This window comes from Sinocyclocheilus anshuiensis, unplaced genomic scaffold (genome assembly GCF_001515605.1).
Source record: "Sinocyclocheilus anshuiensis isolate Anshui unplaced genomic scaffold, SAMN03320099.WGS_v1.1 scaffold688, whole genome shotgun sequence".
Classification (NCBI taxonomy): domain Eukaryota; kingdom Metazoa; phylum Chordata; class Actinopteri; order Cypriniformes; family Cyprinidae; genus Sinocyclocheilus; species Sinocyclocheilus anshuiensis.
In genome coordinates this window covers 538,470-565,775 of record NW_015555748.1, presented here as the reverse complement: position 1 = coordinate 565,775, position 27,306 = coordinate 538,470, and the positions used below count along the sequence as shown (strand labels likewise).

The 27,306-nt window shown below is 36.4% G+C and overlaps 1 protein-coding gene across 1 annotated transcript; it reads left to right on the top strand.

Annotated features, from left to right (window-relative positions):
• LOC107673629 (sodium- and chloride-dependent GABA transporter 2-like) lies at nucleotides 1–26,047 on the top strand. The gene is made up of 14 exons (XM_016467295.1): nucleotides 1–90; nucleotides 10,295–10,495; nucleotides 15,506–15,640; nucleotides 16,672–16,812; nucleotides 16,952–17,039; nucleotides 17,285–17,417; nucleotides 18,321–18,455; nucleotides 19,077–19,179; nucleotides 22,499–22,611; nucleotides 23,553–23,690; nucleotides 23,780–23,882; nucleotides 24,098–24,198; nucleotides 24,756–24,926; nucleotides 25,255–26,047. The coding sequence occupies exons 1-14, from the start codon at nucleotides 84–86 to the stop codon at nucleotides 25,417–25,419; spliced, it is 1,734 nt and encodes a 577-aa protein (XP_016322781.1). The 5' UTR covers nucleotides 1–83; the 3' UTR covers nucleotides 25,420–26,047.
• Nucleotides 26,048–27,306: the final 1,259 nt, after the last annotated feature.

Here is a 27,306-nt window from a genome sequence, read left to right as displayed (position 1 = left end):
AAACCAGAAAACCCCCACATTAAAGAGCAAAACCTGAGAATATACAGGAAACTTGACACTGCCGGCTGCCCTGCAACGTCCTAATGAAAGGTGAGTTTTCTCCTGCTATTTTATGCTCCTTCATGCATATTCAATGTAATGCATTCTTGTGTGTGCATGACTTTTTTAGGTAAATGCAACTCTATAAGTGCATGTTTGTGTAGCTTTATCACTTTGATTCTAATGAAACCCAGTTTGTACTGTCACAAATATTATTTTCACCTTCAACACAATTTGACTTCTTTCCCTTTCTAAATAATTCTAAAGAAGAAAAAAAAAACATGCAAATGCTAGATTAATAACATCTTATTTAATGTGATTTAATGACAGTGTGGATCTGACTGCAGCATTGCCATATACTATGACAGTTTTCTACATTTTAGAGTAAAAGTAAAGTCTACCAAAGACTCTAAACTAACACAAATGATAGCATAGGAAAGAAGTAATGAGCAAAACACGTGACACAAATAAAAACTTTTATATTTGAGCTTCTTGTTTGTCCAGATTCCAGCTTTGCTCACTCAACTCATGCTTTTAAATACTATTGAAGGACAAATATGTATGATGAGATTTGTCTACAATTATAATTAAAACCATTTGATCATAATGTTTTATGATCATGAGAAACAACTTTTGAAGATGACTAAAAAGAATAACCAATTGCCTGCAAAGCAACTTCATTAGTTCTAAATGTGCAATTAATTCTTTTTGCTTTGTATAAAAAATGTGGTCAGAATGAATGCAACCTCCACGCATGAGGAATTGCAGTGCTTCATGCACATGTCACATGTGTGATATACAGTGTGTAGATGTTTTCAGCTATGTGGTTCGTTCCTCTGGGATTTTTCCACTAGCATGTTCAGATTCCCAAACACCATCGCAACGTGTTATTCTGCTTGTATGATTGAACAAGAAGCCACAAAGTCACAAAATAAACTCATTAATTCAATTTGTCAATTGTTAATCAAAATCCTGACAGCTGCACCCATGAAATAAATCTTTGCGAATCAGTTCAATAGTTACGAATCCAAATAATGAGCTGCCAAGCTGAAGGTCCTAAATGACACACGAGTGTGACTTATGCACGCTCCTGTGGAGTTTGGCCCCACATTGACTGTGCTGTAATATGTGGTTTTGGATTATTTGAGGATCTTTCTGCCTGGACGTTCCAGCTTTATGTCAGCAAGAGATTTACTGAGCAGGCAGAGATTCTGGCAAACAGCAACTTTTGGCAAGATGCCATTTTTATTTGTCCTGCAAGTATCTACCTGCATTGAGAGCTTTTCTATTTCTGTCATTTCTCATCCTTCAAATCGTAATTTGCTGTCACAGATGGCCCATGTTAGTGCTCTTTGAAAGAGAGTTTGCTCTTTCATATCTAATGAGAATTTGAGAAATGTTTGAGTTCATATTAAGACTATTGATTGCAGGCTTATCTTGTCAAATTTGAGCATAGTTTGAGACATTTTTTAGATCTCCTTGAAACTCTAGAGATGATATTAGGAGAAACATCTCCTAATATGTAGGAGACTTCAGCTGGTCAGTTTGCTTCTACTTGGTGTCTGAAAGAAACAGTATTTTCTCATGGTATATTTAAGACATTTTTAGACATTCTTTTGGTATCTTTGAGAAAGCTGAGCACAGTTTGAGATATTTTAGATCTTTTTGAAGCTAGAGATGATATGTGTGAGATTAGGAGGGATTATGTGCAAATTCTTTTGGTATTTTTGAGAAATCTGAGAATTGTTTGAGACATTTTTGAGATCTCTTTTGAAACTTGGGAAATGATATGTGAGATTAACAGGGTTTCCTTTCTCGTGAGAAAAACATCTGAAAAACAGGAGATCTAAGGAGGTCAGTTTGCATCTCATTGGTGTCTAGGAGAAACAGCAGAGATATTGGAGACCTTTGTGGAATTCTTCTCTCCTTTGGAATCTCTGAGAAATCTGAGAACTGTTTGAGATATTTTTAGATCTCTTTTTGTAACTCTAGAGATGACATATAATGTTATCAGGTTGCTCTTGTAGGAGAAACATCTGAGAGGCAGGAGAATTCAGCAGGTCTGCTTGCATTCTGTTGTCTAGAAGAAACAGCTGAGATATTAAAGAGATCTTTGGGGAATTCTTAGAATCTCTGTGAAATTTGAGAACTTTTTGAGATATTTTAGATCTCTTTTGTGACTCTAAAGATGATATATGTGAGATTAGCAGGGTTTTTCCCCCTTTTTTCCCCTTAGGAGAAACATCTGAGAAGCAGGAGAATTCAGCATGTCCGCTTGCATTCTGTTGTCTAGAAGAAACAGCTGAGATATTAAAGAGATATTTGTGCAGTTCCTCTTTTCTTTTTGTATCTTTGAGAAATCTAAGGCAGTTTAAGATCTCCTTTTGAAGCTCAGGATGTGATTTATATGAAGTTAGCAGAGTTTCTTTTCTCATGAGACACATCTGAGAAGCAGGAGACTTCAGCAGGTCAGTTTGCATCTCATTGGTGTCTAGGAGAAACAGTTGAGACATTAAAGAGATCCATATGCAATTACTCTCTTCTCCTCGTTTGTGAGACATAATTTGGTATCTCTGATCAATCTGAGCAGAGTTTGAGACATTTTTGAGATCTATTTTGAAACTCAGGAAATTATAAATGTGAGATCAGGAGGGTTTTTGTCCTCAGGAGAAACATCTAAGCAGGAGATCTCAGCAGGTCAGTTTGCGTCTCATTGGTGTCTAGGAGAAACAGTTGAGATATTAAAGAGATCTATGTGCACTTGCTCTTTTCTTTTTTTTGTATCTCTGATAAATCTGAGCGGAGTTTGAGACATTTTGAGACCTATTTTAAAACACAGGAAATGATATATGTGAGATTAGCAGGGGTTTTTTTTTCCTCAAAAGAAACATCTGAGAAGTTGGAGACTTAAGCAGGTCAGTTTGCATCTGACTGGTGTCTAGGAGAAACAGTTGTGATAATAAAGAGATCTATATGTAGTTCCTCTTTTCTTTTGGTATCTTTGAGAAATCTGAGGAAGACATTTTGAGATCTCCTTCAAAACTCCAGACATGATCTGTGAGATTTTCTCAGGAGAAACTTCTGAGAAGCAGGGGACTTTAGCTACTCCATTTGCTCTCCATTTAAGCTCATATGTTTTATTAAAGGGGTCATATGATGTTGCTAAAAAGAACATTAGTTTGTGTATTTGGTGTAATGAAATGTGTTTATGCAGTTTAAGGTTAAAAAAACACATTATTTTTCACATACTGTACATTATTGTTGCTCCTCTATGCCCCGCCTTTCTGAAACGCGTCGATTTTTACAAAGCTCATCGGTCTGAAAAGCAAAGTGTGCTCTGGTTGGCCAGCTATCCAGTGCGTTGTGATTGGCCGAATACCTCAAGATTTGTGATCGGAGAAATGACAAACAACAAGCGCTACTCTACACTGCTCAAGACTCGCGTTTGAATTGTCAGTGGCAAATCCTTTAAATATGAAAACGTACTTATAGACTGTGAGTCAGAACATTGTAGGCTACTCTGCAGGTTCAGGAAACAGTCCTCCATCAAATGCGCTGGACACATCTGAATATTTGGGTTGAATTGTTCTGGAACAGTGTTGTAAATACAACTTAACCACTGATTTCTAGTCGTGTCCTCTTTTGGAAGACCAAACAAAGTATTTTCGCTTTCGCAGCGAAACACACAGTGTCTTCACAACATGGCCGTGGCGGCAGCAACAATAAAGTTACGTCTACTTTCTTTGCGTGAACATTTGTGCGGAGTTATGCAAATCTTCCCACATCGTGACGCAGACATGTGGGGGCGTGTTTAAACGAAGTGTTTTAGGAGGGCGTGGACCAGTCTTAACTTTTATAAAGAATATCCCTTTAGGTTTGAGACTTTAGTCTTTGCAACTTTAGGGATCTTATATTCACGAACAGCTTTTATCACTCCAAAGAGAAAGGAAAACTTGAAATCGCATCATATGACCCCTTTAAGGAGGTACTATCTTTTTTTCTAGTGAGAACAGTCTGAGAAGCAGAAGACTCAAGTAGAAAATATCTTTGGTGACATGGATAAATAATTGAGATACTAAAGAGATCCACAGTTTTTTTTTTCTAGCATAATTACCTGACTTTTAAATGAGTTTGGTATCATAGGCAAATCGTAGCACAGATTGAGATGCTTTTGAGATCCATTCTGAAAGACTTGAGATCACACAAAGAGCACATTCTGAGAAGCAGAAACTCCATTTGCTCTCCATCTAATATTACTGTTGTCTGGGAGAAACGACTGAGATGATAATAATGAGATCTCTTTTGTGATTTTTCATTCCTGCGGGCAAACAGCACACAGAAGCTCGGCTCTATAGGACTTACGTATGATCTCATCTCTGGCCTTGTGAAAACTGCAGTAAACTGTGATCAAACCGCCTCGCTCTGAGGTCATCTTCCAAACAAATGGCCTTCAAACCCAGAAGTCTGTTCTACCTCATGCTGCCAGCTCTTCATTCCTTCAGGTGTCTTGTTAATGCAAGAGTCTATTTTTACCAGCCTGGTAATGCTTTTCACTGACAACTGTGACAGTAGAGGCGCTGTGCTGTTTCTGCACAAGAGAAAGAGCACATTCTCAAGGCCTCTGGCTCTGCGGGACATCCACTATGCTTGTTGTTTGAAACCTCAAGTATGTGGAACAGACGTCTGTCCCTCGAGGGACGGCGACAGGGAGACCTCTTAACCCTGGACCCCTGGAGCCTTGAAGCAGGTTTTGACCCAACACCAGAGTTGTTTATGGTACAAAATTCAGTGAAAATTTGAAAAAAAATCAAACACTGAAATTAGGGCTGTGGAAAAAAATCAATGCATCGCGAATCGAGAAATGATTCTGCATCCATTGTGAGATTTTCCAAATGCTTTGTGATTCTCTCTCAAATTTTTCGCTGCAGATGGGACTACATGCTTTAGAAACAGCCGTACTCTGCTTGCTTCCAGTTCCTTACACACACTTCAACCTAAAATAATCATTCATAAAGTTCGAAATGTTTAAAGTGAATTACAAGGGTGTTCACAGTGAGCTGTGTTTACATTAATCTTGTGTCATTCTGAGCCCAGGTGTAATTGCATGACTCAGCCGTACACACAAGCTCTTTTCTTCATGAGCATTTGAGTGTGAAGTTAAAAACTAGATTACAGCGCCATCTGCTGTTAAAAACTAAGCTCAGAATTGATTTCAGAGTGAATCGCAATGCATTCAGAATCAATCCATGAATCGCGGATGCATCAATTTATCATCACAGCCCTAACTGAAATGTATTTACAACAAAAATAATAATAAGTCCCTTGTTTTCTTAAAAAAAAAAAAGCAAAAATTAAGGGTATAGGAAGTCATTGGCCGGGTTTCCATCCAAAGTTGCGAATTTAACTTGTGTGCAAAATTGCAATGTCTCATAAAACATTTGCAAATAAGCACAGTTTCCATCCAACAAATCGTCACTTCCTGATAAACTGGATATTATGTGCCACCGCTGCTATCCGCCATCTTGTCCGACAGCTCCTAGAAAATCTACGGAGCCCCACACATGACATGCAAAAAAAATAAATAAATTGTGCGCACGATTTACTAATTTGTTCCCTCGATGTACTAAATCATGCACACGATTACTATTTTGTTCCCTCGATTTGCTAAATCGTGCGCACAATTTACTAATTCGTTCCCTCGATGTACTAAATCATGCACACGATTACTATTCTGTTCCCTCGATTTGCTAAATCATGCACACGATTTACTAATTCGTTCCCTCGATGTACTAAATCATGCACACGATTACTATTTTGTTCCCTCGATTTGCTAAATCATGCACACGATTTACTAATTTGTTCCCTCGATGTACTAAATCATGCACACGATTACTATTTTGTTCCCTCGATTTGCTAAATCGTGCGCACAATTTACTAATTCGTTCTCTCGATTTAGAAATCATGTACACGATATAGCAAATCAAGGGAATGAATTAGTAAATCGTGCGCACAATTTATAAATCGAGGGAACGAATTAGTTTAGCCTACAATTTTTTTCCTGCATGCCATGTGCGGGGCTCCGTAGAAATCCATGTTAAAACAGGGTAAAAAAGATTGATTGAATTGAAACTTTTCAATAGAACTAAATATAAAAATGTGCGCAGGGTTAAGCTGTGCTGTTGTTGGCTGCCACAGTAACGGCAATAAGCTGAGGAATTTCTTTAAAGTACTTGTTTTGCGTACCAGAAAATCTGTCATGTCCGACGCTGTATGCTTGGCTTGCAGCACTTAAGTTAAAATACTGAGTGTTAAATAATAAAATAATATGTTCAAACGTGTGCTCTTATCATTCTGTGGACAAAATTCTGTGAACTTCGCACCAATCGGGAGCTTTATATGCATATGTGCGCTCATCTGTCTTCAATGCAGCTAACCTCGGGTCGCTTCATGTCATCTTCCCACTCATTAAACTATGACAGATCCCTGCAAAAAGACGGTCATTGCAACACTGTAAAGTGATGAAACTAGGACGCCATATGCTATGTGCTGGACGTTGCTATCAAACCATTTTCATAGGTTTCACGTTATATTGTCGGCTCGGAAAATATGTAAATGTGACTAGAAACACCAGAGACCGGAAATGTAAAGCACCGTACCAGTCGGGCGAGACTTCCGTGTTCAGAAAAAGGTGGTTAGATTGTGTTTTATTAAAGGGGTTACATGATGCGATTTAAATTTTTCCTTTCTCTTTGGAGTGTTACAAGCTCTTGGTGCATAGTGGACGAAGCAGAGTCCAGCCCGGGGTCGTCACATGTGGTTGCCGCAAGCCGGCCGGACGCTCCTTCGTCGAATCCGCCGGCCGTGCCATTCTCAAGTCCGCCGGCCTCCGCTCACTCTAGGCATCACAATATGGTAAGGGGCGTAACATTTCCATCACATGCTTGAGGTATTCGGCCAATCACAACACACTGCATAGCTGGCCAATCACAGCACACCTCGCTTTTTCAGACTGATGAGCTTTGTAAAAATCGATGCGTTTCAGAAAGGCGGGGCATAGAGGAGAAACAATAATGTACAGTATGTGGAAAATAATGTGTTTTTTGAACCTTAAACCACATAAACACATTTCATTACACCAAATACACAAAATAATGTTCTTTTTAGCAACATCATATGACCCCTTTAACGTCTACCCCAACCCTAAACAATAATGAAAAAACAGTAATTGTTGTACAGTGTGACAAAAATGACGCTAATATTGATGTGCGCATGCCCAGTAGCTGCAGCTGTATTCCTTCTATCCTTAACCACAAATCAGACAGGACAGTAGATTAACTTCGGTGGACTTAAACTTGAAAAATGGTGGGTTCCGCGGTTGAAATAAAATGCTTTCTGATGTTTATTCATGTTTATTTTGTGCTTTAAGTACATTTGAAAAGACGATCGGTTCACGTGTGTGCTGCTTGAACTGAGGCACTACAGCTATCTGTCACGACATATTAAAGAGCCACAAAACAGTATTTATTGTTTGAATTTCTTAAAAAATGACCAAATTTGAAAGCTGAGAGTCCTGAGACCTTTTTTCATATCAGAAGTAACCTGCTCTGTCTTGTCTGTCGGCACGTTGTCCGTTTTCTCTTTACTCTGCGATGTATTTTTCACTGCGTGAGAACATGATTTGTAGTGCGAGAGCGGCATTGTTTGTCGGGGATAGCAACAGTAAGTAAGGTGGGTCTTTGTGAAAGGTCAATTATACAGAAATACTTTGACGATAGACTTTGCTCAGGCATATAAGAATGGCCATAAACACATTTCAGATGCTGTAGATGCGGCAAATAAGTTTCCATGTCCCATTATTCGCATTAACCCTTTTTCGCACAAGTCTAAAACCACCTCAAGCGAGCATAAAAAAAAATGTTCTCTCTAAATTTGGCATTTCCGTCACTCGTTTCTGATGCGATACTTCAAAATGCTCATTAAAAAAGGGTGTTGGAAACATAGCTATTGAGGTGATTAACTCTTTCCCTGCCATTGACAACATTTTCTGGCTTTCCGTGTTTTCACTGTTTTACGGTAGGAGGCGCTATTACACTTTTTCTGAAAGAGTACTGAATCTCCGGATTGAAACATGGTGAAGAAGAAGCAGAAACAAGTGATCGCATATGTAAGCAGATGCATATGAAAAATAACTTGATCATCAAGCATTAAACAGCATGTAAATAAAAAATGCTGGCGGCGACTGGCAACTTTAAAAAAAAAAATGCTGGTGGAAAAAGGGTTAAACGATGACAGAACTATTCCTTTAATGTCTTGGACTTGGTCTTGATTGTGACGGGGCCAAAATTTCAGCAAAAATGTACAGTCCTGAATGCCTATTGTTTATAGTTTGTTGCTATGCAGTTGCTAGGGTGTTGCTAGGTGGATGCTAAGGTGAGTGTTTTAACATGTTGCTATGCAGTTGTTAGGGTGTTGCTATGTGGTAGCTAACTTGTCTTGAGTGATTTTTAACATGCTGCTATGTAGCTTTTTGAAGCATTCAACAGTAAGTGTTGCTACGCAGTTGCTATTTGGTTGCTAAGTTTTTAATATGATGCTATATAACATTTTGCTATGCAGTTGTAAAAGCATTTTAAGTGTTTTATTGCATATTGCATATTGCTATGCAGTTGCTAGGACGTTGCTATGTGGTTGCTAAAATATTCTGAGTGTTAACATATTGCTATATAGTTGCAAAAGCAGTCTGTTTTTAGAGTGTTGCAATGCAGTTGCTAGGGCATTGCTATGTAGTTGCTAAGGAGTCTTGAGTGTTTTTAACATGTTGCTATGCAGTTGCTAGGGCATTGCTATGTGGTTGCTAAGGTAGCCTGAGTGTTAACATATTGCTATACTGTTGCAAAAGCAGACATGTGTTTTTTGAGTGTTGCTATGCAGTTGCTAGGGCATTGCAGTGTGGTTGCTAAGGAGTCCTGAGTGTCTTTAACATGTTGCTATGCAGTGGCAAAAGCATTCTAGAGTAAGTGTTTTGTCGCATGGTGCTATGCAGATGCTAGGGCATTGCTATGTGGTTGCTAAGGATTCCTGAGTGTTTTTTAACATGTTGCTATGCAGTTGTTAGGGCCTTGCTATGTTGGTTGTTAAGGATTCCTGAGTGTTTTTAACATGTTGCTATGCAGTTGCAAAAGCATTCCAGTAAGTTTTTGTGTGTGTGTGTTGCTAGGGCGTTGTTATCTGGTTGCTAAAGACTTCTGAGTGTGTTTTAGCATGTTGCTATGCAGTTGGTAGAACATTGCTGTGTGGTTGCTAAGGTATTTTGAGTTTTTTAACATATTGCTTTGCAGTTGCTAGGATGTTGCTGTATGGTTACTAAGGATACCTGAATGTTATTTAACATGTTGCTGTGCAGTTATTTTTTTCTTTTTTTGCTAGAGCATTGCTATGTGGTTGCTGAGGAGTGCAGAGTGTTTTTAAACATGTTGCTATGCAGTTGCAAAAGCATTCTATGTGTTTTTATTGTGTTGCAATGCAGTTGCTAGAGCATTATAGTGTTCCAAGTGTTATTTAACATGGTGCTATGTGGTTGCAAAAGCAAGTGTTTTTTGTTGTGTGCGTGTGTGTGTGTGTGTGTGTGTGTGTGTGTGTTGCTATGCCGTTGCTAAGGTGCTCAGAGAGCTTCTTTTTTTTTTTGGCATGTTTCTATGTGGTTGTTAGGGTATTTTGATAAGATGAAACTAAGATGTTCCATGTGTTTTTTTTAAGTTTAGTGAAGTACATCAACCCTTTATATCCCTGTGAGTTTTTCACATGCTGTTTTTGCCATCTTTTTTGTAATAAATCATAACGGATCAGTTGCTGTGTGGCTTCTGAATGCAACGGTTACAAACGTCATGATAAAACATGCAATAATATGGCAGGAATTGAGTGGGTCAGCCGCATTCACACAAACATACAGTCTTCTGCTGGCTTTTGTGCTCAGACTGGTTTACGAGCTGCATTTATGAAAGGATCTGGTCTGAATGGGTGTGTCCAGGTTTCATATCTTCACGTATTACGAGAAAAATTTTTTTTCTGTTTCAATGTGAATGAAAACACTTTGTTTCTCTAGCTGTCTTTTGATTGGGAGATCTTCATTTAAAAGATTTAATTAAATTAATTACACAGTATATTGATTAATTAACCAAAATAACCACATAGGATTCAGTGAGTGCTACTATTGACCGAACAGCAGTCATCAGATTCATCTTTTGTTTTCAAACAGGAGAGAAAGAGATCACGACCAAGATGGACCCGTCTAACGGGCTGAACCGGCCGCTGGAGATTGTCCCGCACACGGAGGTGAAGATGAAGGACAGAGGACAGTGGAGCAACAAGCTGGAGTTTGTCCTGTCGGTGGCCGGAGAGATCATTGGACTGGGAAACGTGTGGCGCTTCCCATATCTCTGCTACAAGAACGGTGGAGGTGAGGAGATGCAGAAGTACCATGATACATACCGTGGTACTGACCATTGTACATGTCCAAAACATGATATTACTATGATACCATGTTCAAAAAGCCATGTTATACCATGGTACATCTCCTAAAAAAACATGGTATTACAATGGTAAATCACAGTTTAACATAATATTACCATGAACATGTCCATAAACCTCAATTACAAAAATGCACCAAAAAGTACCATAGTGCTACCATGGTATTTTGGACATGTACCATGGTATTCTGGAAAATGAATTAGTACATGAACTGGTACCATGGTATATTAAAAGTAACATTGTAATATAATTTGATGCCATTACTGTCCCATGATACTTGGCCCAAGAAAACATGGTATAACTGGAACATGTGCAAAATGTGATTTACCATGTTACATATCAGAAAACTAAGTATTATCATGGTACATGAGATTACCATGATGCATGTGCAAAATATGGTATTACCATGCTACATGTCTAAAAAAAAACAAGGTTTTATCATGATACATGTCCAAAAATGTGGTATGACCATGGTGCATGTCCAAAAAATAGGGTATTACCATGGTACGTCTAAAAACAAACCAAAGTATTATCATGGTACATGTTCAAAAAATATAATATTACCATGGTACATGAACAAAAGCATGGCATTACCATTCAAGATTCAAGATTTTTATTTGTCACATACATGGTTATATTACATAGCAGCAATAGAGGTAAAAACGTAAATAAATAAATTATTACATAAATTGCTGTGTGCAAGTGGCAATGTCAGTATATTAAGTGTCTTACTGATAATTAAGTGAAGTCATGTTGGTGTTACCATGGTACATGTGGCATCTGTGGCATCTGATGGGACATGTTACCATGGTACATGTCCCACCAATACAGTATTGAACGGTATTGCATACCATGGTTATTACCAGAATAAATGTCCAAAAAACATGCATATGTCCAAAAATCACAGTATTAGTATGGTACATGCTCAAAAATATGCAATTCCTTAGTTTATGTTAATATATATATATATATATATATATATATATATATATATGTGTGTGTGTGTGTGTGTGTGTGTGTGTGTATGGTATTACCATGGTACATGTTTAAAAAAAACAAAACAAGGTTTTATCATGGTGCATTTCCAAAAAATATAATATTACCATAGTACATGTACAACAGCATGGCTTTGCCATGGTACATGTCCCAAAAATATGGTATTACCAGATCCTTAAACCAGGCGCTATTTGCGCTGCTCTTGGTAGATTACGCTGGTCATTATAGAAATGATCTGGCTGTGTCTGTGTTCTTTAATGTGCGCATTGTTAGTAAATCACCCGCAGAATTTCCCCCTCCCATCGCATCTGATGGGACATGTTACCATGGTACATGTCCCACCAATACAGTATTGAACGGTATTGCATACCATGGTTATTACCAGAATAAATGTCCAAAAAACATGCATATGTCCAAAAATCACAGTATTAGTAGCGCTCTAACGCTAATTTGCCCTGTTTAGTAAATCTGGCCCTAAATGTCCAAAAAACAAAGTATTGGTATGGTACAAGCCCAAAAATAGACAATTTCCTTAGTTTATGTTAAAAAAAATGGCATTACCATGGTACGTCCAAAAAAAAAAAAAGAGTGTGATCATGGAACATGTCCAAATGCACGGGATTACCATGGTACATATGCAAAATATGGTATTTCCATGGTACATGTCTAAAAACAAGGTTTTATTATGGTACATGTACAAAAACATGGCATGACCATGGTGCATGTCCAAAAATAGGGTATTACATCTAGAAAAACCCAAAGTATTATCATGGTACATGTTCATAATATTACCATGATACGTGTACAAAAGCATGATATTATCATGGTACATATCCCGACAATATGGTATTACCAGAGTAAATGTCCAAAAAAATGGTATATGTCCAAAAAAAAAAACAGTATTAATATGGTACATGCTCAAAAATATACAATTTCCTTAGTTTATGTTCAAAAAATAGTACATGCCCCCCCAAAAAAACTAAGTATGATCATGGTACATGTCCAAACAGGTTTAATCAGTTAAAGTGTTGTTAAAAGGTTGGTCTCAGCAGTGCATGTGGGGCAACGTGCCTCTGTCAGCACACTACACTACCGCAGGTAAACCAGCGAGTCAACATCAGTCCAGTGCTAGTGCAGCACAAAGAGCAGACTCATTAACACATGGCTAGTTAACATCCCTGCGGGGGAAAGAGCAGAGAGAGAATGCGGGACGTGTCTGGACACTTTCCCTCACGGAGGGCTGCGCTCGAGTTCATTTAGATCCAGAGCTGGCTATGATCAGGTTATTTAATGTAAAATAGTTTAGAGCAGGGGTTTCCAAACGATCAGATGCCACAGATGCCAAATATGATCATCCTCATGCGAGGGACCCCCCATCCAAACATTTAAAAAGCAATTATATATTTTCATATATAAAGACCCAATTAACACTGTGAGAAGTTTATATTATAAATATGTGTAAAATGTAATTTGTAAAATATTTAAAGGGGTCCTATTATGCTTTTTCACTTTTTCAACTTTAGTTAGTCTGTAATGTTGCTGTTTGAGCATAAAAAAGAACTGCAAAGTTACCAAGCTCAAACTTCAAAAGGAGATGTTTTATTTAACAGAAATCACTTTTCAAAAACTACAACGAACGACTCGTTTGGATATCACAAATATCGACGAATGGGACGAGACCTGGTTGAGCTGCACTAGAGAAGGCAACGAGTGTTATCACTATGACGGAGACACGCTAGCTTTCCCAAGGCAGACGAACTTAGAGTGGTTACAATCATCCGGGTTTAAATCACGCTCAAATTGATTTGATTTTGATGCTATATTTACACTGAAGCTCGCAGGCGGCTAAGGTAAGAGGCATGACATTTCCCGACCAGGCGCTGAGTGCTGCCAATCACAGCACACACTGGCCCAGCTAACCAATCACAGCACACACTGGCCCAGCTAACCAATCACAGCACACACTGGCCCAGCTAACCAATCACAGCACACACTGGCCCAGCTAACCAATCACAGCACACACTGGCCCAGCTAACCAATCACAGCACACACTGGCCCAGCTAACCAATCACAGCACACACTGGCCCAGCTATAATGTAAAATATGTGAAAAATAATGTGTTTTTCGAACAACCTAGTATGAGAGCCTGTTCTAGTACACCTCCAAAACAAAATCAAGACTTTGTTAAAAGAGCATAATAGGACCCCTTTAAATTCTGTCATTAGATCAAGTTATTGTTAGATGGATTATTTATTTAAATCAAATTTTAATTTATTTTAGTACATATATTTATTTTAATACATTTATTATTTATTTGCGTTCATTCACTTATGAAATGTGTTAATTTATTATATATCATTTTTCTTTTTAATCAAATTTTTTAGTTTGATCTTGTTTTTCTGTGGTTACATTACAACAGGAATGTTTTTTTTGTACTCACTGTATTGTTGGCTATTGCTACAAATATACCCCAGCGACTTAAGACTGGATTTTTGCTCCACGGTCACAATTGTACTGTTAATGTATTATTTATTTTAAACAATTTATTTATTATAATCAGTTTATCAATGTATCATTCATTTAAATCAATTTTTTATTTATTTACATATTTTTATTAGTCAATTATTTTTAATTACACTTACTAATTAATTTATTTAAATTAGTTTATTTAGTTTTTTTTATCAAATATATCAATTTAATTCTTAATTTGTTTTAGTCCATTTTTATTTATTTTGATCTTATTTTAAAGGTGACATCATGAAAATCTGAGTTTTTCAGGTTTTAAGAGCTATAATCAGGTCCCTGGTGCATCTACCAACCAAGGAAATGTGAAAAAGATTAACTCAGTAACTTTGTTTTGGGAAACCTAAAGTTTGAGCAAAACATACTAACTGTTCTGTCTTTGGCTGCACAGACGAGCACAGAATACTATTTAGATCTAAAAGCATGCGATTTATTTCCCAGCTGTTTACCTTCACAGACATAACTGACTGTTTTTGTAACTCGTGTGTTTTAAACGTAAACTTATGTGTGAATGAGAACTTAGTTTAATACTCACATGCTGTGACAGCCGCTTTCTGTCCGTGTGCTTCGGATGTGTGCTCTCAGAAAACTGTATATCAGAAGTTTAAATATGGTTTAAGACGCATGATTGCAGCGCGATAAACATGATAATCAGAACCATAACAGATGTTTTTTAGCTGGTCCGAGCTGTAATGGCGCAGCAATATTCTGGAAAAGGGGGCGGGGAGCAGCAGCTCATTTGCATTTAAAGACACAGGCCCGAAAAACAGCTTGTTTCTGCTTCCACTCAAAATAGGCATTTTCAAAATGATATAATAAATGATCTGTGGAGTATTTTGAGCTGAAACTTCACAGACACAGTTTGGGGACACCAGAGACTTATATTACATATTGTAAAAAGGGGCATAATATGTCTCCTTTAATGTAATCAAATGTATTTATTTATATAGTTATTATTTTCATCTTATTTTATTTTTTTAAACATTGTTTTTCTCTAAACATTTCCATATAGCCCCCTAGCACTCCCTTGCGGCCCCCAGTTTGTAAACCCTTGGTTTAGAGGATCCAACTGGGCAGCGAAAGTTGAGGATTTGATAAGGATCGCCACAGATACTGAATGTGTTTAGCGTTTGCCAGGTGTTTGTGAAACTGACCCATTGATCCAGCAATTGGCCTTATGAAAGCGTTACCAGTTCAGAAGGTGAAAGGTCACAGCTGTTGTTTGATCAACCCGTAGCGTGTGTCCATACAGAGACGTTTGGGGCTTTGGAAACATTTCTTACGTTTGCTGAAGTCTGCAGCTTCTCAGATGTTGAAACAGACCTCAGTAATCTCACACATTTCTCCCCTAGAGTTTCAAACTGTGCTCAGATTGTCCTTCAGGAGAAACTGTATGATTTATGTCTTTATCCTCCTCCAGGTGCATTTTTCATCCCCTACCTGATCTTCCTCTTCACCTGCGGTATTCCCGTGTTTTTCCTGGAGATTTCTCTGGGTCAGTACACCAGCGAGGGAGGAATCACATGCTGGAGGAAGATCAGCCCGCTGTTTGAAGGTGAAGCAACAAGATGTTGGTTCCTTAGATCTTTAAATGTGTAGCATGAGCAACTGCAAACCATTTCAGTATGACATGAGCAGTTTGTTTGTTATATAAATGCACAGGAACCGTCTGTAGAGTAGAGAGGGTACAAAAATGATTTGTTCTTTAAAACAATAAAGGCATAAATCCCTCTTTTTTACTGCTAGATACACTGATTTTTCGAAGCTGTAAATAAAACAAAGATTGGTACATTTTACAAGAAAATACAATTTCAGTTTTTCTACTTCAAAATTGTGTGTTTAATTCAGTGTTGCTATTATTATTTGTGAAATAATAACAGAAATTGTGATTTTTGACCTGTTCGTGTCTTTTCAATAAAAATCGTACAACAGTATTGTTTTGACATAATGTTTAATTAATATATATTTAATTTATTTATAAAATAATCTGGATACCCCAAAATGTTATATTTGGCGAAATCAGTGTTATTTTAATATTGTTTATATACTGTTATAGTATTTATGAATATTTTGAAATTGCTTTCATTTTTATATTTTCAATTTTCAATCAAATTTTCGTTATGTGCTTTTGTCATTTTTATTAGGTGGACACTTTGTAATATTTCTATATAGCTTTAATTTATTTGTATTCATTTTTATTTATTTTTTGGTACTTGTGATACTTAAACTTATTGATTTTGGTTAGTTGCCAAGGCAACATGTCTAATTTTCATTTTTTTTTTAAGTTGTAAGATTAGTTAAACATTTTTAGTTAAAACGTTACAATTTTTGTTCTAACATTTGTTATGGTATTTTAGTTTTACCGAATTTCCATTTTTTATTTAATTTAATTTTTTTAGTTTACAAGAACAACAGATTTCTGTTCTATTTATAAATGAATGAATGAATGGATACATAAAATTGTGGTAATCATGAAGTGACATCATTTGGACCTTTTCTACAGCCTGATGTGAAATATAGGATGTCATTTCATTTCCTCAGTTTTGACACAAACTGTGTTGTTATTGGGTCTGTCTTTAACTGCAGGTATCGGTTACGCCACTCAGGTCATCGTGGCTCTGCTCAACTTCTACTATATAATAGTTTTGGCCTGGGGAATATTTTACCTGTCCTTCTCCTTCTCCTGGAACCTGCCGTGGGCCTCCTGCAACAACACCTGGAACACAGGTGAGGTTAACGTCAATTCAGTCCACAAACCTGTAGCTTTATGTGGTTAGTTTAAACATCTCTTCTGCATTATCATTGGTGCATGAGGCTCAATAGTTTTGACTGTATATATAATCCAGAGATTCCTGTTGTTTTTCAGATGCCTGCGTGGAATTCCAAAGACGAAATGAATCCATTGACCAAAGTTACCTTGAAAACGCAACATCGCCCGTAATTGAGTTTTGGGAGTAAGTTTCACTCTATCTTCCTGTCAGTTTTCTGCATTTTTGTTGCTCGAAATAAACCTACAAGCTTCTTTAACTTTTAGTTGAAGATAAATCAAGCGTAAACCTCAATTGAAAAGCAACATATCTGACCTCTCAAAGATAAAACCCTATGTTTATGCCACATTATCCTGAAAGGCTTCCAACTAACCAAGTGCACGTGGTTTGAAGAAGGCTGCAGCTGATGTGTCATTTCTGTCTCTCTGTAGACGCAGAGTTTTGCGGATCTCGTCTGGGATTGAGGAGATAGGAACGCTGCACTGGGATCTGGTCCTCTGTCTGTTGTTGGCCTGGGTTCTCTGCTATTTCTGCATCTGGAAAGGCGTCAAATCCACCGGCAAGGTACGTGAGTTAAGACCTGTTGATTTCGTTCTAGTTTTAGTTCATTCGAATTTTTCAGCAGATTCAAGTAACGCTTTCAAAAAGTGTTTCAAAAAAATGCACCATGTAAATTTGCATTTAGTAGTGATCATGCAAATGCTATAATTAATATAAATGAACAAATATTTTAATTAATTAGAATTATTTTATAATATTATAATTTTCACATTTGTGACCCTGGACCACAAAACCAGTCATAAGGGTCATTTTTTTTTAAATTGAGAATTATACACCATCTGAAAACTGAATAAATAAGCTTTCCATTGATGTATGGTTTGTTAGGATCGGACAATATTTGGCTGAGATACAACTATTTGAAAATCTGGAATCTGAGGGTGCAAAAAAAATCTAAATATTGAGAAAATCATCTTTAAAGTTGTCCGAATTAAGTTCTTAGCAATGCATATTACTAATCAAAAATTAAGTTTTGATATATTTACAGTAGGAACATGGGACATGATCTTTACTTAATATCCTAATGATTTTTGGCGATAATTCGATCATTTTGACCCATACAATGTATTGTTGGCTATTGCTACAAATATAACCGTGCTACTTATGACTGCTTTTGTGCTCCAGGGTCACATTTTTCAAATATGTTTAAATCATTTTTGTCTTTTTATATTTTATTATTTCATATATTTTTTTATATTTTTGGATAGATATTGTGTACATTTTTTGTGTTTGTCTTTACTCTTATTAAACAGAGTTGTTTAAAATAAATTTGTTTAAATTATTTTAAATATGATTTTTAAAAAATATAGATATTGTGTTAAATTTTGTGTACATTTTATTTGCTGTCATGATAAATATCCAAACAAATGTTATCCTTTAGCTTCACGCTGTTTTCCTGTCACTCAACAGGTGGTGTACGTCACTGCGACCTTCCCGTATGTGATGCTGTTGATTTTACTGATCAGAGGGGTCACGCTGCCGGGAGCGTCCCGTGGGATCCAGTTCTATCTTTATCCCGACTTGGGACGGTTAGCGGACCCGCAGGTATCATAATTAGCTTTTCATCTACATTTACATTTACATTTAGTCATTTTGCAGACGCTTTTATCCAAAGCGACTTACAATTGGGGAATGCATAAAGCGATTCTTCTTAAAGAGGCAAACAGATACAGGAAGTGCTTGTAAAACCAAGTTTTAGGCATTGTTCAAATAAGTACAAGCTAGAAAGGGAAGGAATAAATAAAGAGAAAGAGTTTTCAAGTAGCTTGTTTTCAGTCAAGTAGCGTCGAAAGAGATGAGTTTTCAGCTGTCGCTTGAAAATTGTAAGGGATTCAGCATTCCGGATAGGCATCTACTGCAGTTCTGACTTGAAAATTATTCTTGTCATGACTAGAAAGGGACATTCTGAACTAGCAAAAATGGGCAAAAATCTGATTGGTTTTAGTCTAGGATTTTGTTTCGGTAATTCTTCTGGACACTAGCGAACTGTTTTCTCTTAAAAACGCCGTGTCTCGAGTCGAAAGGTCACGTGATTTGTCTACCCAGGTGCTTTAGTCAAGGCCCGGAGCAGGATGCCCAGCAGGGAAACATTGTTTTCTGTACTTCTTTGATAGTGTCCATCTGTGCGTTTGACCTTTGATCCAACTTTCACATCTGTGTCACTAGAAGAGCCCACAAACCCACGTGATATCTGAGAACAGGCCACGGCACGGCCACCCAGATGCATCCCAGCATTCCTTAACATCAGAACAGCTTAAAACCTCTTCTGGTAAATCTCTATCTAGCGACAAAAGCATTTTTGGTTGGATTTGAGAGAGAACATTAGTTGTGTTGACGTTATTTCATCTTAGCAGTATAAAAATTAGGCCAATTCAATAAAATCTTAGGGTTTAGGCAAACAGTTAGACGAAATTTGGTATTTTTGGTTTGATTTGAGAAATGGCATTGGTTGTGTTGATGTTGTTTCACCTTAGAAGTATTAAAATGAGGCCAGTTCAACTAAATCTTATGGATTTACATGAGAAGCTGGACCAAGTTTGGTGTTTTTGGTTGTTTTTGAGAGATGACTGATTTTATTCACATTATTTTATCTTAGAAGTATAAAAATGAGGCCAATTCAACAAAACCGTAAGGATTTACATAAACAGGTAGACACAGTTTGGCATTTTTGGTTGGATTTGACAGATGGCATTGGTTGGGTTGATGTTGATTTATCTTTTGAGTATAAAAATGAGGCCAATTCAACAAAATCATATGGGTTTTGCAAACAGCCAGGCCAAGTTTGGCAATTAAGATTGGATTTAATAGAAATCATTGGCTATGTTGACTTTTTCATCTTAGAAGATGCAACAAAATCTTATGGGTTTAAGCAAACAAGTATACACCTTTGGCATTTTTGGTTGTATTTCAGAGATAACATTGGCTGTGTTGACGTTTCATCTTAGAAGTATATAAATAAGGCCAATTCAACAAAATATAATGGGTTTACGTGAACAGCTAGACAAAGTTTGGCACTTTTTGTTATATTTAAGAAATGGCATTGGTTGTCTTGATGTTGTTTCATCCTTGAAGTTTCAAAATGAGGCCAATCAAACAAAATCTTAAGGGTTTACATGAACAGGTAAACAAATTTAGGCATTTTTGGTTGAATTTGAGCAATAGCGATTGCTGTTTTTTCATCTCTTGATCTTAGATGTAAAAACAAAGCCAAAATCATCAGATAACAAGGTAAACAGTTTGACAAGATTGGTCAAATGAGTGATCGAAGACAGTTTCTATAAAAAGCAACATAAATTGACATTCATAACCCATTTGAATTCTTTAAAGGTTGGATTTGTGAGATAATGGCTGCTGTTTTGACATCTCTTGGTCTTAAATGTATACAAATGAGGCCAAAATAAATGAAAATTTAGTTAGAAAAGCAAAGAGTTGGCCAAGGTTAACTGGTGATCTAAGACTTCCAAAACTTGAGTATCATAGGTCAAACTGTTAAGTGGTGTTCATAAGCCATTTTAATTCTGTAAAGTGTTGTAGGGTATTCAACAATATTTCATGTTAACTTCAACCTCAAAGAAAGAAGCATAAGTCGTCTCTTTTTGGTCAATATGGACATTTTGGTTGGATGTGAGAGATAACCATTGCTGTGTTGAGGTCATTTAATCTCAGAAGTATAAAATGAGGCCAATTCAACAGAATATTGTAGGTTTATGTGAACAGCCATATAAAGTTTGTGAAATCAAATTGATCTAAGGCTCCAAAAACCTGAGCATCATGGGCCAGATTCTTTAAAATCAATGTGAATCAACATTCATAACTCATTTTAATTTGGTCTTTGATGTGTAAAAATGAGGCCACATTTCATGAACCCTTCAGCAAGAAAAGTAAATGGTCGGTCAAAGTTAGTGAAATCAGTGAACTAAGGTTTGAAAATTTGAAGCATCATGGGTCAAATCTCATGTCTTGTTAGGACATCAGTGGTGTTTTTAGCACAGTTCTAGACCTCAGGTGATAAATGTGAGGTTTTAAGGGAAGTGTGAGGAATTTTCCCAATGGAAAAACACAGTTTCTTCTTCACGTAATCCTGGCTACAGAAATGAAGCGATCGAACACATGATTTTCACTTGAAGGACCAAAGCATTATCTAGAGACCAATCACTCTTTTGAGCAATAAGCAGTAGTTTTTATAGGACAGAGGTCCTGTACAGCATGGGTGTGTCACGTTTTAGCATTTTGTGTCATAAACGCTTTAATACGTCCACATCGCCCGTGGCAGCACATGAACGACCTGACTTACGAAAGAGCATTTGATTGACAGGCTAATAGGAACACTACTGTCAGCATGTTTTTTTCCCAGATCGTGTCTAAACCCGTTTCAGGCATTTAAGTCTAATAAACAAGAGGTTACACAAGCTCTAGGAATCCTACGACAGCTCTAGTCTTTCATCTTGTCCATTCAAGCTTATTACCTGAAGCCAAATGAGTTTGTTAAAGCTGTTAAATACGTCACAGGTAACTCAAGTCACTCAACATTTGACATGCTCTGTTGTTGCGTACATTGTGTTTGTGATCTTTGATGTCATGGAGGTTAAATGATCATAAAGGAAACATTCAGAATTCTAGTTCCTTAATGGCTCCATTAATGAATCTTTTAGTGCTTTTAAGGAATAAATATTTGAAAAAAAAAACAAATGCACTTCCACTGGCAAATAGTAAAATTATTTTTTTATAATTATCTCTTATTTTTCTTATTTACTACAATAATGAGTCAATATAAACAGTTTTTGAGTCTTTTTAGAGGCGGCATAAATGCAATCCAATAATTGTCCTTAAGTATATATTAAGCAGCTAAATAAAAACATGCATTCATTCATATTTATAAGATACACAGAAAAAAAAAACGTGTGAATCTTTGACTGTAAGTAACAATGGTTCACTAACTACACTGATTTAAATCTCTGATTTAAACTGTGTTTGATTCACTAAAAAGATTTGACTCTTTATAATCATTTGGTTCAATATCTTTTTTTTTTCTTTCTTTTTTTTTAAAGAACCGGTTCTGAATAAGAGCCAATATATATAGGGATATATATATATAGCTTTTTTGTAACCAAACAAATATTATTGGAATACATATTATTTTTGTCTTTCTACTTCAAAATGTCATGTTTTATTCAATGTGTTACTTGCCGTTTCTTTGTAATTGTTTGTGAAATTTTATAGCAATGTTTCTACACCACTTTGTTTTTCAGTGTAGTAAACCATAAAATTTTCCAGTCGGGTATTTTTAGATAATTGACCTTTAGCTGACAAACACACTGAAATCTCTGTCCCAGTGCACACATTTGTCTGGGGTCAAGTTTGTTTGTAAATGACCCTTTTTTTCTTTTAATATGTCAAGGTCTGTTTAGTCAGTTTTTTTCTCTAAATGTCAGAGGGTTCATTTTTCAGACAGTGCACTTGTTTTTTTGGGCTCCATATGATGCATATTTACCTTCAACCAAACACATAACATATTAAAGAGAATCTGTAAAAAATTAGGGCACACATTTTCTAGTTTCTTTTGTGTTTTACTGCATGGCCTCTTTCAGGTCCTGGTTTGGCGTTCATTGCCTATCCGCGGGCAGTGTCCATGATGCCCATCTCTCCGCTCTGGGCCTGTTTCTTTTTCATCATGATTGTACTGCTGGGGTTGGACAGTCAGGTATGAATCTTCACTGTTTCTTGTGCTTCATAGTTCATTTACAGGGCCCTATGATTTCCATGATATTTTTTTTACTGTATAACATTGAATGTCACAGAATTGTGCAAAGACATTATGAGAAATATACTTCTCAATGTACTAATGGTAATAATAAAGAACTATTAAGCAAAATCACATTTATTCTTCACTGTTTTAATTTCAACAATAAACCTCAGGTTTGCAACACTCTGTTTAGCGAAAATAAAATGAATTATTATATATAAATGTATATTTAATTACATTTAAAAAAATTAAATTGGTGATATGTTATGCCTTCATTTCATTACAAATATAATAATTTATAAATTAATTTGATAACAAGTTTTTATTAAATCATAAATCCAGAAAAATGTTAACAGACAATCAATTTCTGAAAGAAATGTAATTAAAATATTAGTGTTAACGTATTCAATTGATTAGACATGCTTTTTTATTACTAAAATTGAATGAAACCATTCAAACGGAATGAGGAAAACTTCAAATGGAAATCACAGAATTAGGGGAAAAATAAAACTGAATTTGGGGGAAAAACAGATTTAATAGAGCTCTAAAAATGTAATTTCTGTTAAACTTTTAATAAATTGTTGTTAAAATTTTTACAGGTTTTATGACTTTTTTATTGCTAAAATTACATTTAACATTTAAAACGAAATCCTAAACAATTAAAATGCAAGAAAGAAAGAAAAAAACGGAAACAAAATAAAATGCAATTTTGGGACAAAATAAAACGGAATACATAGGGCCCTACATTTCAACGTTTTATTCTGTGCATAATCCTGAATCATGATTTGAAAATGTTTGCATACAGTGTAATATTAAGCCCCAAACTGACAAATAATTACTCAAGTGGCTAGTAAAAATCAATAAGCCACAAGAAACACAGATTTGTTCATCTGCTCTAGTTCGTGTGTGTGGAGAGTCTGGTCACAGCTATGGTGGACATGTACCCGACTTTCTTCCGGCAGAAGAACCGCAGAGAGCTGCTCATCCTCGCCGTGGCCATCGTGTCCTTCCTCGTGGGTCTCATTATGCTCACAGAGGTACTGGACCAACTCATCTGACTCTGATCATTTTATCAATTGATTTATATAATTGGCAGATTTATAAATTGTCTCTGTCTGTCTGTCAGGGTGGAATGTATGTCTTCCAGCTGTTTGATTACTACGCAGCCAGTGGGATGTGTTTGCTATTCGTAGCTGTTTTTGAGACCGTCTGCATCGCTTGGATATACGGTGAGACTCCTGTTATATTGCCATGCTGTTTAGAGCCTGTGCATTTGGTGCAGGAAGCAAGAAAATGCCAGTTTTAAAATATTACTTCAATTAAATTACATAAATGCTAAAATATTTAATTTGCAAGGCAGCTAATTAGGTTTTGAAACAGTACTAATCTGTTATCTGGCACATTTTTTTTGGTAATTTCCTTGCTTTTCTTTGTTGCTTCTCAGGTGCTAATCGGTTTTATGACAATATTGAGGACATGATTGGTTACCGTCCTGGGCCGTATATTAAATACTGCTGGCTCTTCTTCACCCCAGCCACATGTTTTGTGAGTCATTTACCTTCTACACCTTATTTACCTTCAAAAATAAGAGAGTAAACTTAAAGGTTTTTTGTAACCTTAAATAACTTTTCCAAGTAATTTTTTAAACCTCTTTAGATTACTTTGTTTTAAGCCTCCTATAATTTTGTTCAAATTTTGATTCTAATATATTTTATAAAATTTATATATATATATATATATATATAAAATTATAACAAATTAAGTTAAACTCAAGGGTGGTTAATCAGTCAAGTAATTTAATGCATTTTAAGGCTCTAAATGACTAAATTAAAGACTTAAAGATTAAAATCAAATTTTCAAATAATTTTTAAATGTCACAGAACTTAGAGCAACTTTTGTGAGGTTAATTTAAAGATGCATTAAGTACCAAGTTCTTGGGCTTTATAGTGACATCTACTGGTGTGGATGCATCACGATGCAACAGCAGAAGACTTTGGTTGCTGATGCATTTGTAGAAACTCTCCCTTTCTAAAGATTTGAATTCACTTTAGTTTTACGATCAACCGCTCTAATCTTATTTCCTCCGCTGCTTGTCTTAACAGGGTACGTTTGCGTTCTCCCTGATCAAATACACTCCTCTGAAGTATAATAACGAGTATGTGTACCCGTGGTGGGGTTACGCTCTCGGCTGGCTGCTGGCGCTCTCCTCTATGATTTGCATCCCGCTGTGGGTTGTTTCTAAACTGAGCACGGCCAAAGGTTCACTGAGAGAGGTGAGTCTGATGTAACAGAAGAAATAGCATGCTGAAATACTGCTCTTATCATTTCTGCAGTATTTAGCTTGTATAACATGTGCAGTATGCATATCCTTCTTGATTTACAATTTGATTACACTGGCAAAAGTTACACAAAATTATATTAAAAATACAAATATATATATATATATATATTTTTTTTTTTATTATTTGTATGGGTTGTGTACTACTGTACATATTTTAACAAATGCATTGAGAAAAAAATGCATACTATGCAAAAATATGCTAACTATTATCATTGGCTAAGTAGTATGTTATTCCAAACCTCTCCGCTTTTTCTCCTCAGCGTTTCCATGAGCTCATCACGCCCTCACCGGACCTCCCCAAAACCAGACGAGAGCAGGAGAAACTTCAGGCCATCTTTGCAGCCGACGGCGACACTCTTCGCCAGCGAGGCGGTCCGACCAAAGACGGGTACTTCCCTGTCAGCGAGAAGGAGTCGCACTGTTAGCCCAGCCGTCCCATGATGGACCACTGTATGTTTCCCCGAGGGTGGTGCTTCTAAACCTTCCCATGATACCTCACACAGTACTGGCAGCCAAATAAGCATTACGACAGACACGCCAGGGTGACGCTCCAGCTCTCCTCGGTCTGAGAGGGGATTCTCTCTGTTCTCATTGACCAGAGCACACAAAAACACAGTTTGTGTCAATATTATAGACAGCAGAATGTCACAATGTAATTTTAAACGTGATATTGGAGAGAAAGCTTAGGGTTAGCAAGCGTTACTTCTAATTTATGTCTTAACTAAGCCACAAAAGTGTCCCATGCATGGTCAGATTTAATTGGATACGCATTATAGGCAAGACTCTAAGGCAAAAACATTTTTCATGCACTGGTCAATATTGAGATTTTTGGCTATCTTGCTTTCTATAATATGTTTCTGATTAATGAAAAGAAAGCATCTAAAATACACTTTGAAGTTTTTATTACACTTTATCTATTTGCATCTGAGGATTTAAATTACAATACATATTTTTTTTGAGGCCATTTTCTCGAAATGAGATTTTTCTCCACTTACAGTAAGTAGTACGTACTTACACCAAACTTAAAAGTTTTATTCATATTTATATTCTGAAGGTTTTTATAGAGGGGTTTGTTCATATGTCATTTGGTTGATTTTATACAACATTTTATTCCTAAAAACATGGTGAAATTATTATTTTTTTCTGTCTGTTGACAGTTTTTTCTGCTTTATGGAGTGATAAAAAGAGAAGGAAAACATCCCCTCTGTAATATCTGGACCTGACTGTATGTATTTGATTCACCTGGGGTGTCTGGCCTTAAATGAAATATGGTCTGATTTGCGTGAGTATTTTTGCTTTCAGTGTGGATTTTGTGTTATCTTGTGCTTCTATGATATAAAATTCTGCTCTCAGTAATATTGACACAAAAGTTGAACTTCTACGATCTAAACCTGGCCAAATATGAGCGTTACCTAGGGCTGCACGATAAATCGAAATGGAATCGAGATCGGTTCACTGAGAAGCTATGCAAACAGCTGTCATTATCGCGAGCGATTTTTTCGATTTCAGAATCGCGCAATAAAATCGTCTGCGATTTTTTTGCGTAACTTGTCAGTGAACTACGGCTATGTGTAGTAAACTCTGCTCCATCTGAAACCACGTGATGATGATTTACTGCTGATTACAGAACCAGCTTTACTAACAAAATGCGCATGACAATCGCATTCGATTAATCGTGCAGCCCTAGCGTTACCAGTAGATTCAGAAAGGTTGAAGTGAAACAGGAAGATTCTCTGTAATACACCCAAAGCCTCTTGGATCTTAAAATGATGGAGAGAAGGGTTGGATCTGCATAAGCTTATTTTTTCATCATTTATTCACCCTCATGTCATTCCAAACCTGTATTTCTTTAGCTTTATTTCTTCAGTGGAACATAAAAATACCCCTGGTCAGTGTTTTTATTGTGAGCAAAAGTGCAGTTTGGAGGTCTTATTTTATCTTAGTTTCAGGCTGTTAGCATGTCTTGAACATTGGGTTGAACTTTTTTTTGTTTGTTTGTTTTGTTTTGTTTTTAATTGGAGAGATGCTGTTACAAATTATTTAAAGGGATTACAGATTTGAAGGGAATAACGAAAAATAAAGATAGTAGTAAAAGAACAAACCTATTGTAAGTAATCATTTGAACTATTTCCAAATAATTACCATATTTGTATGTTAAAACATACACATTTACTCTTAATCGTATGCCTAATATGACTACGGTAAATGGCTTTGTTAAAGTTTCCTGTCTCTCACATTCAATTACGAAGTATTACATGAATTACCTAACTTGCATAGGCTTTTTTCAATTCAGAATGGCCGAATTTGACAAG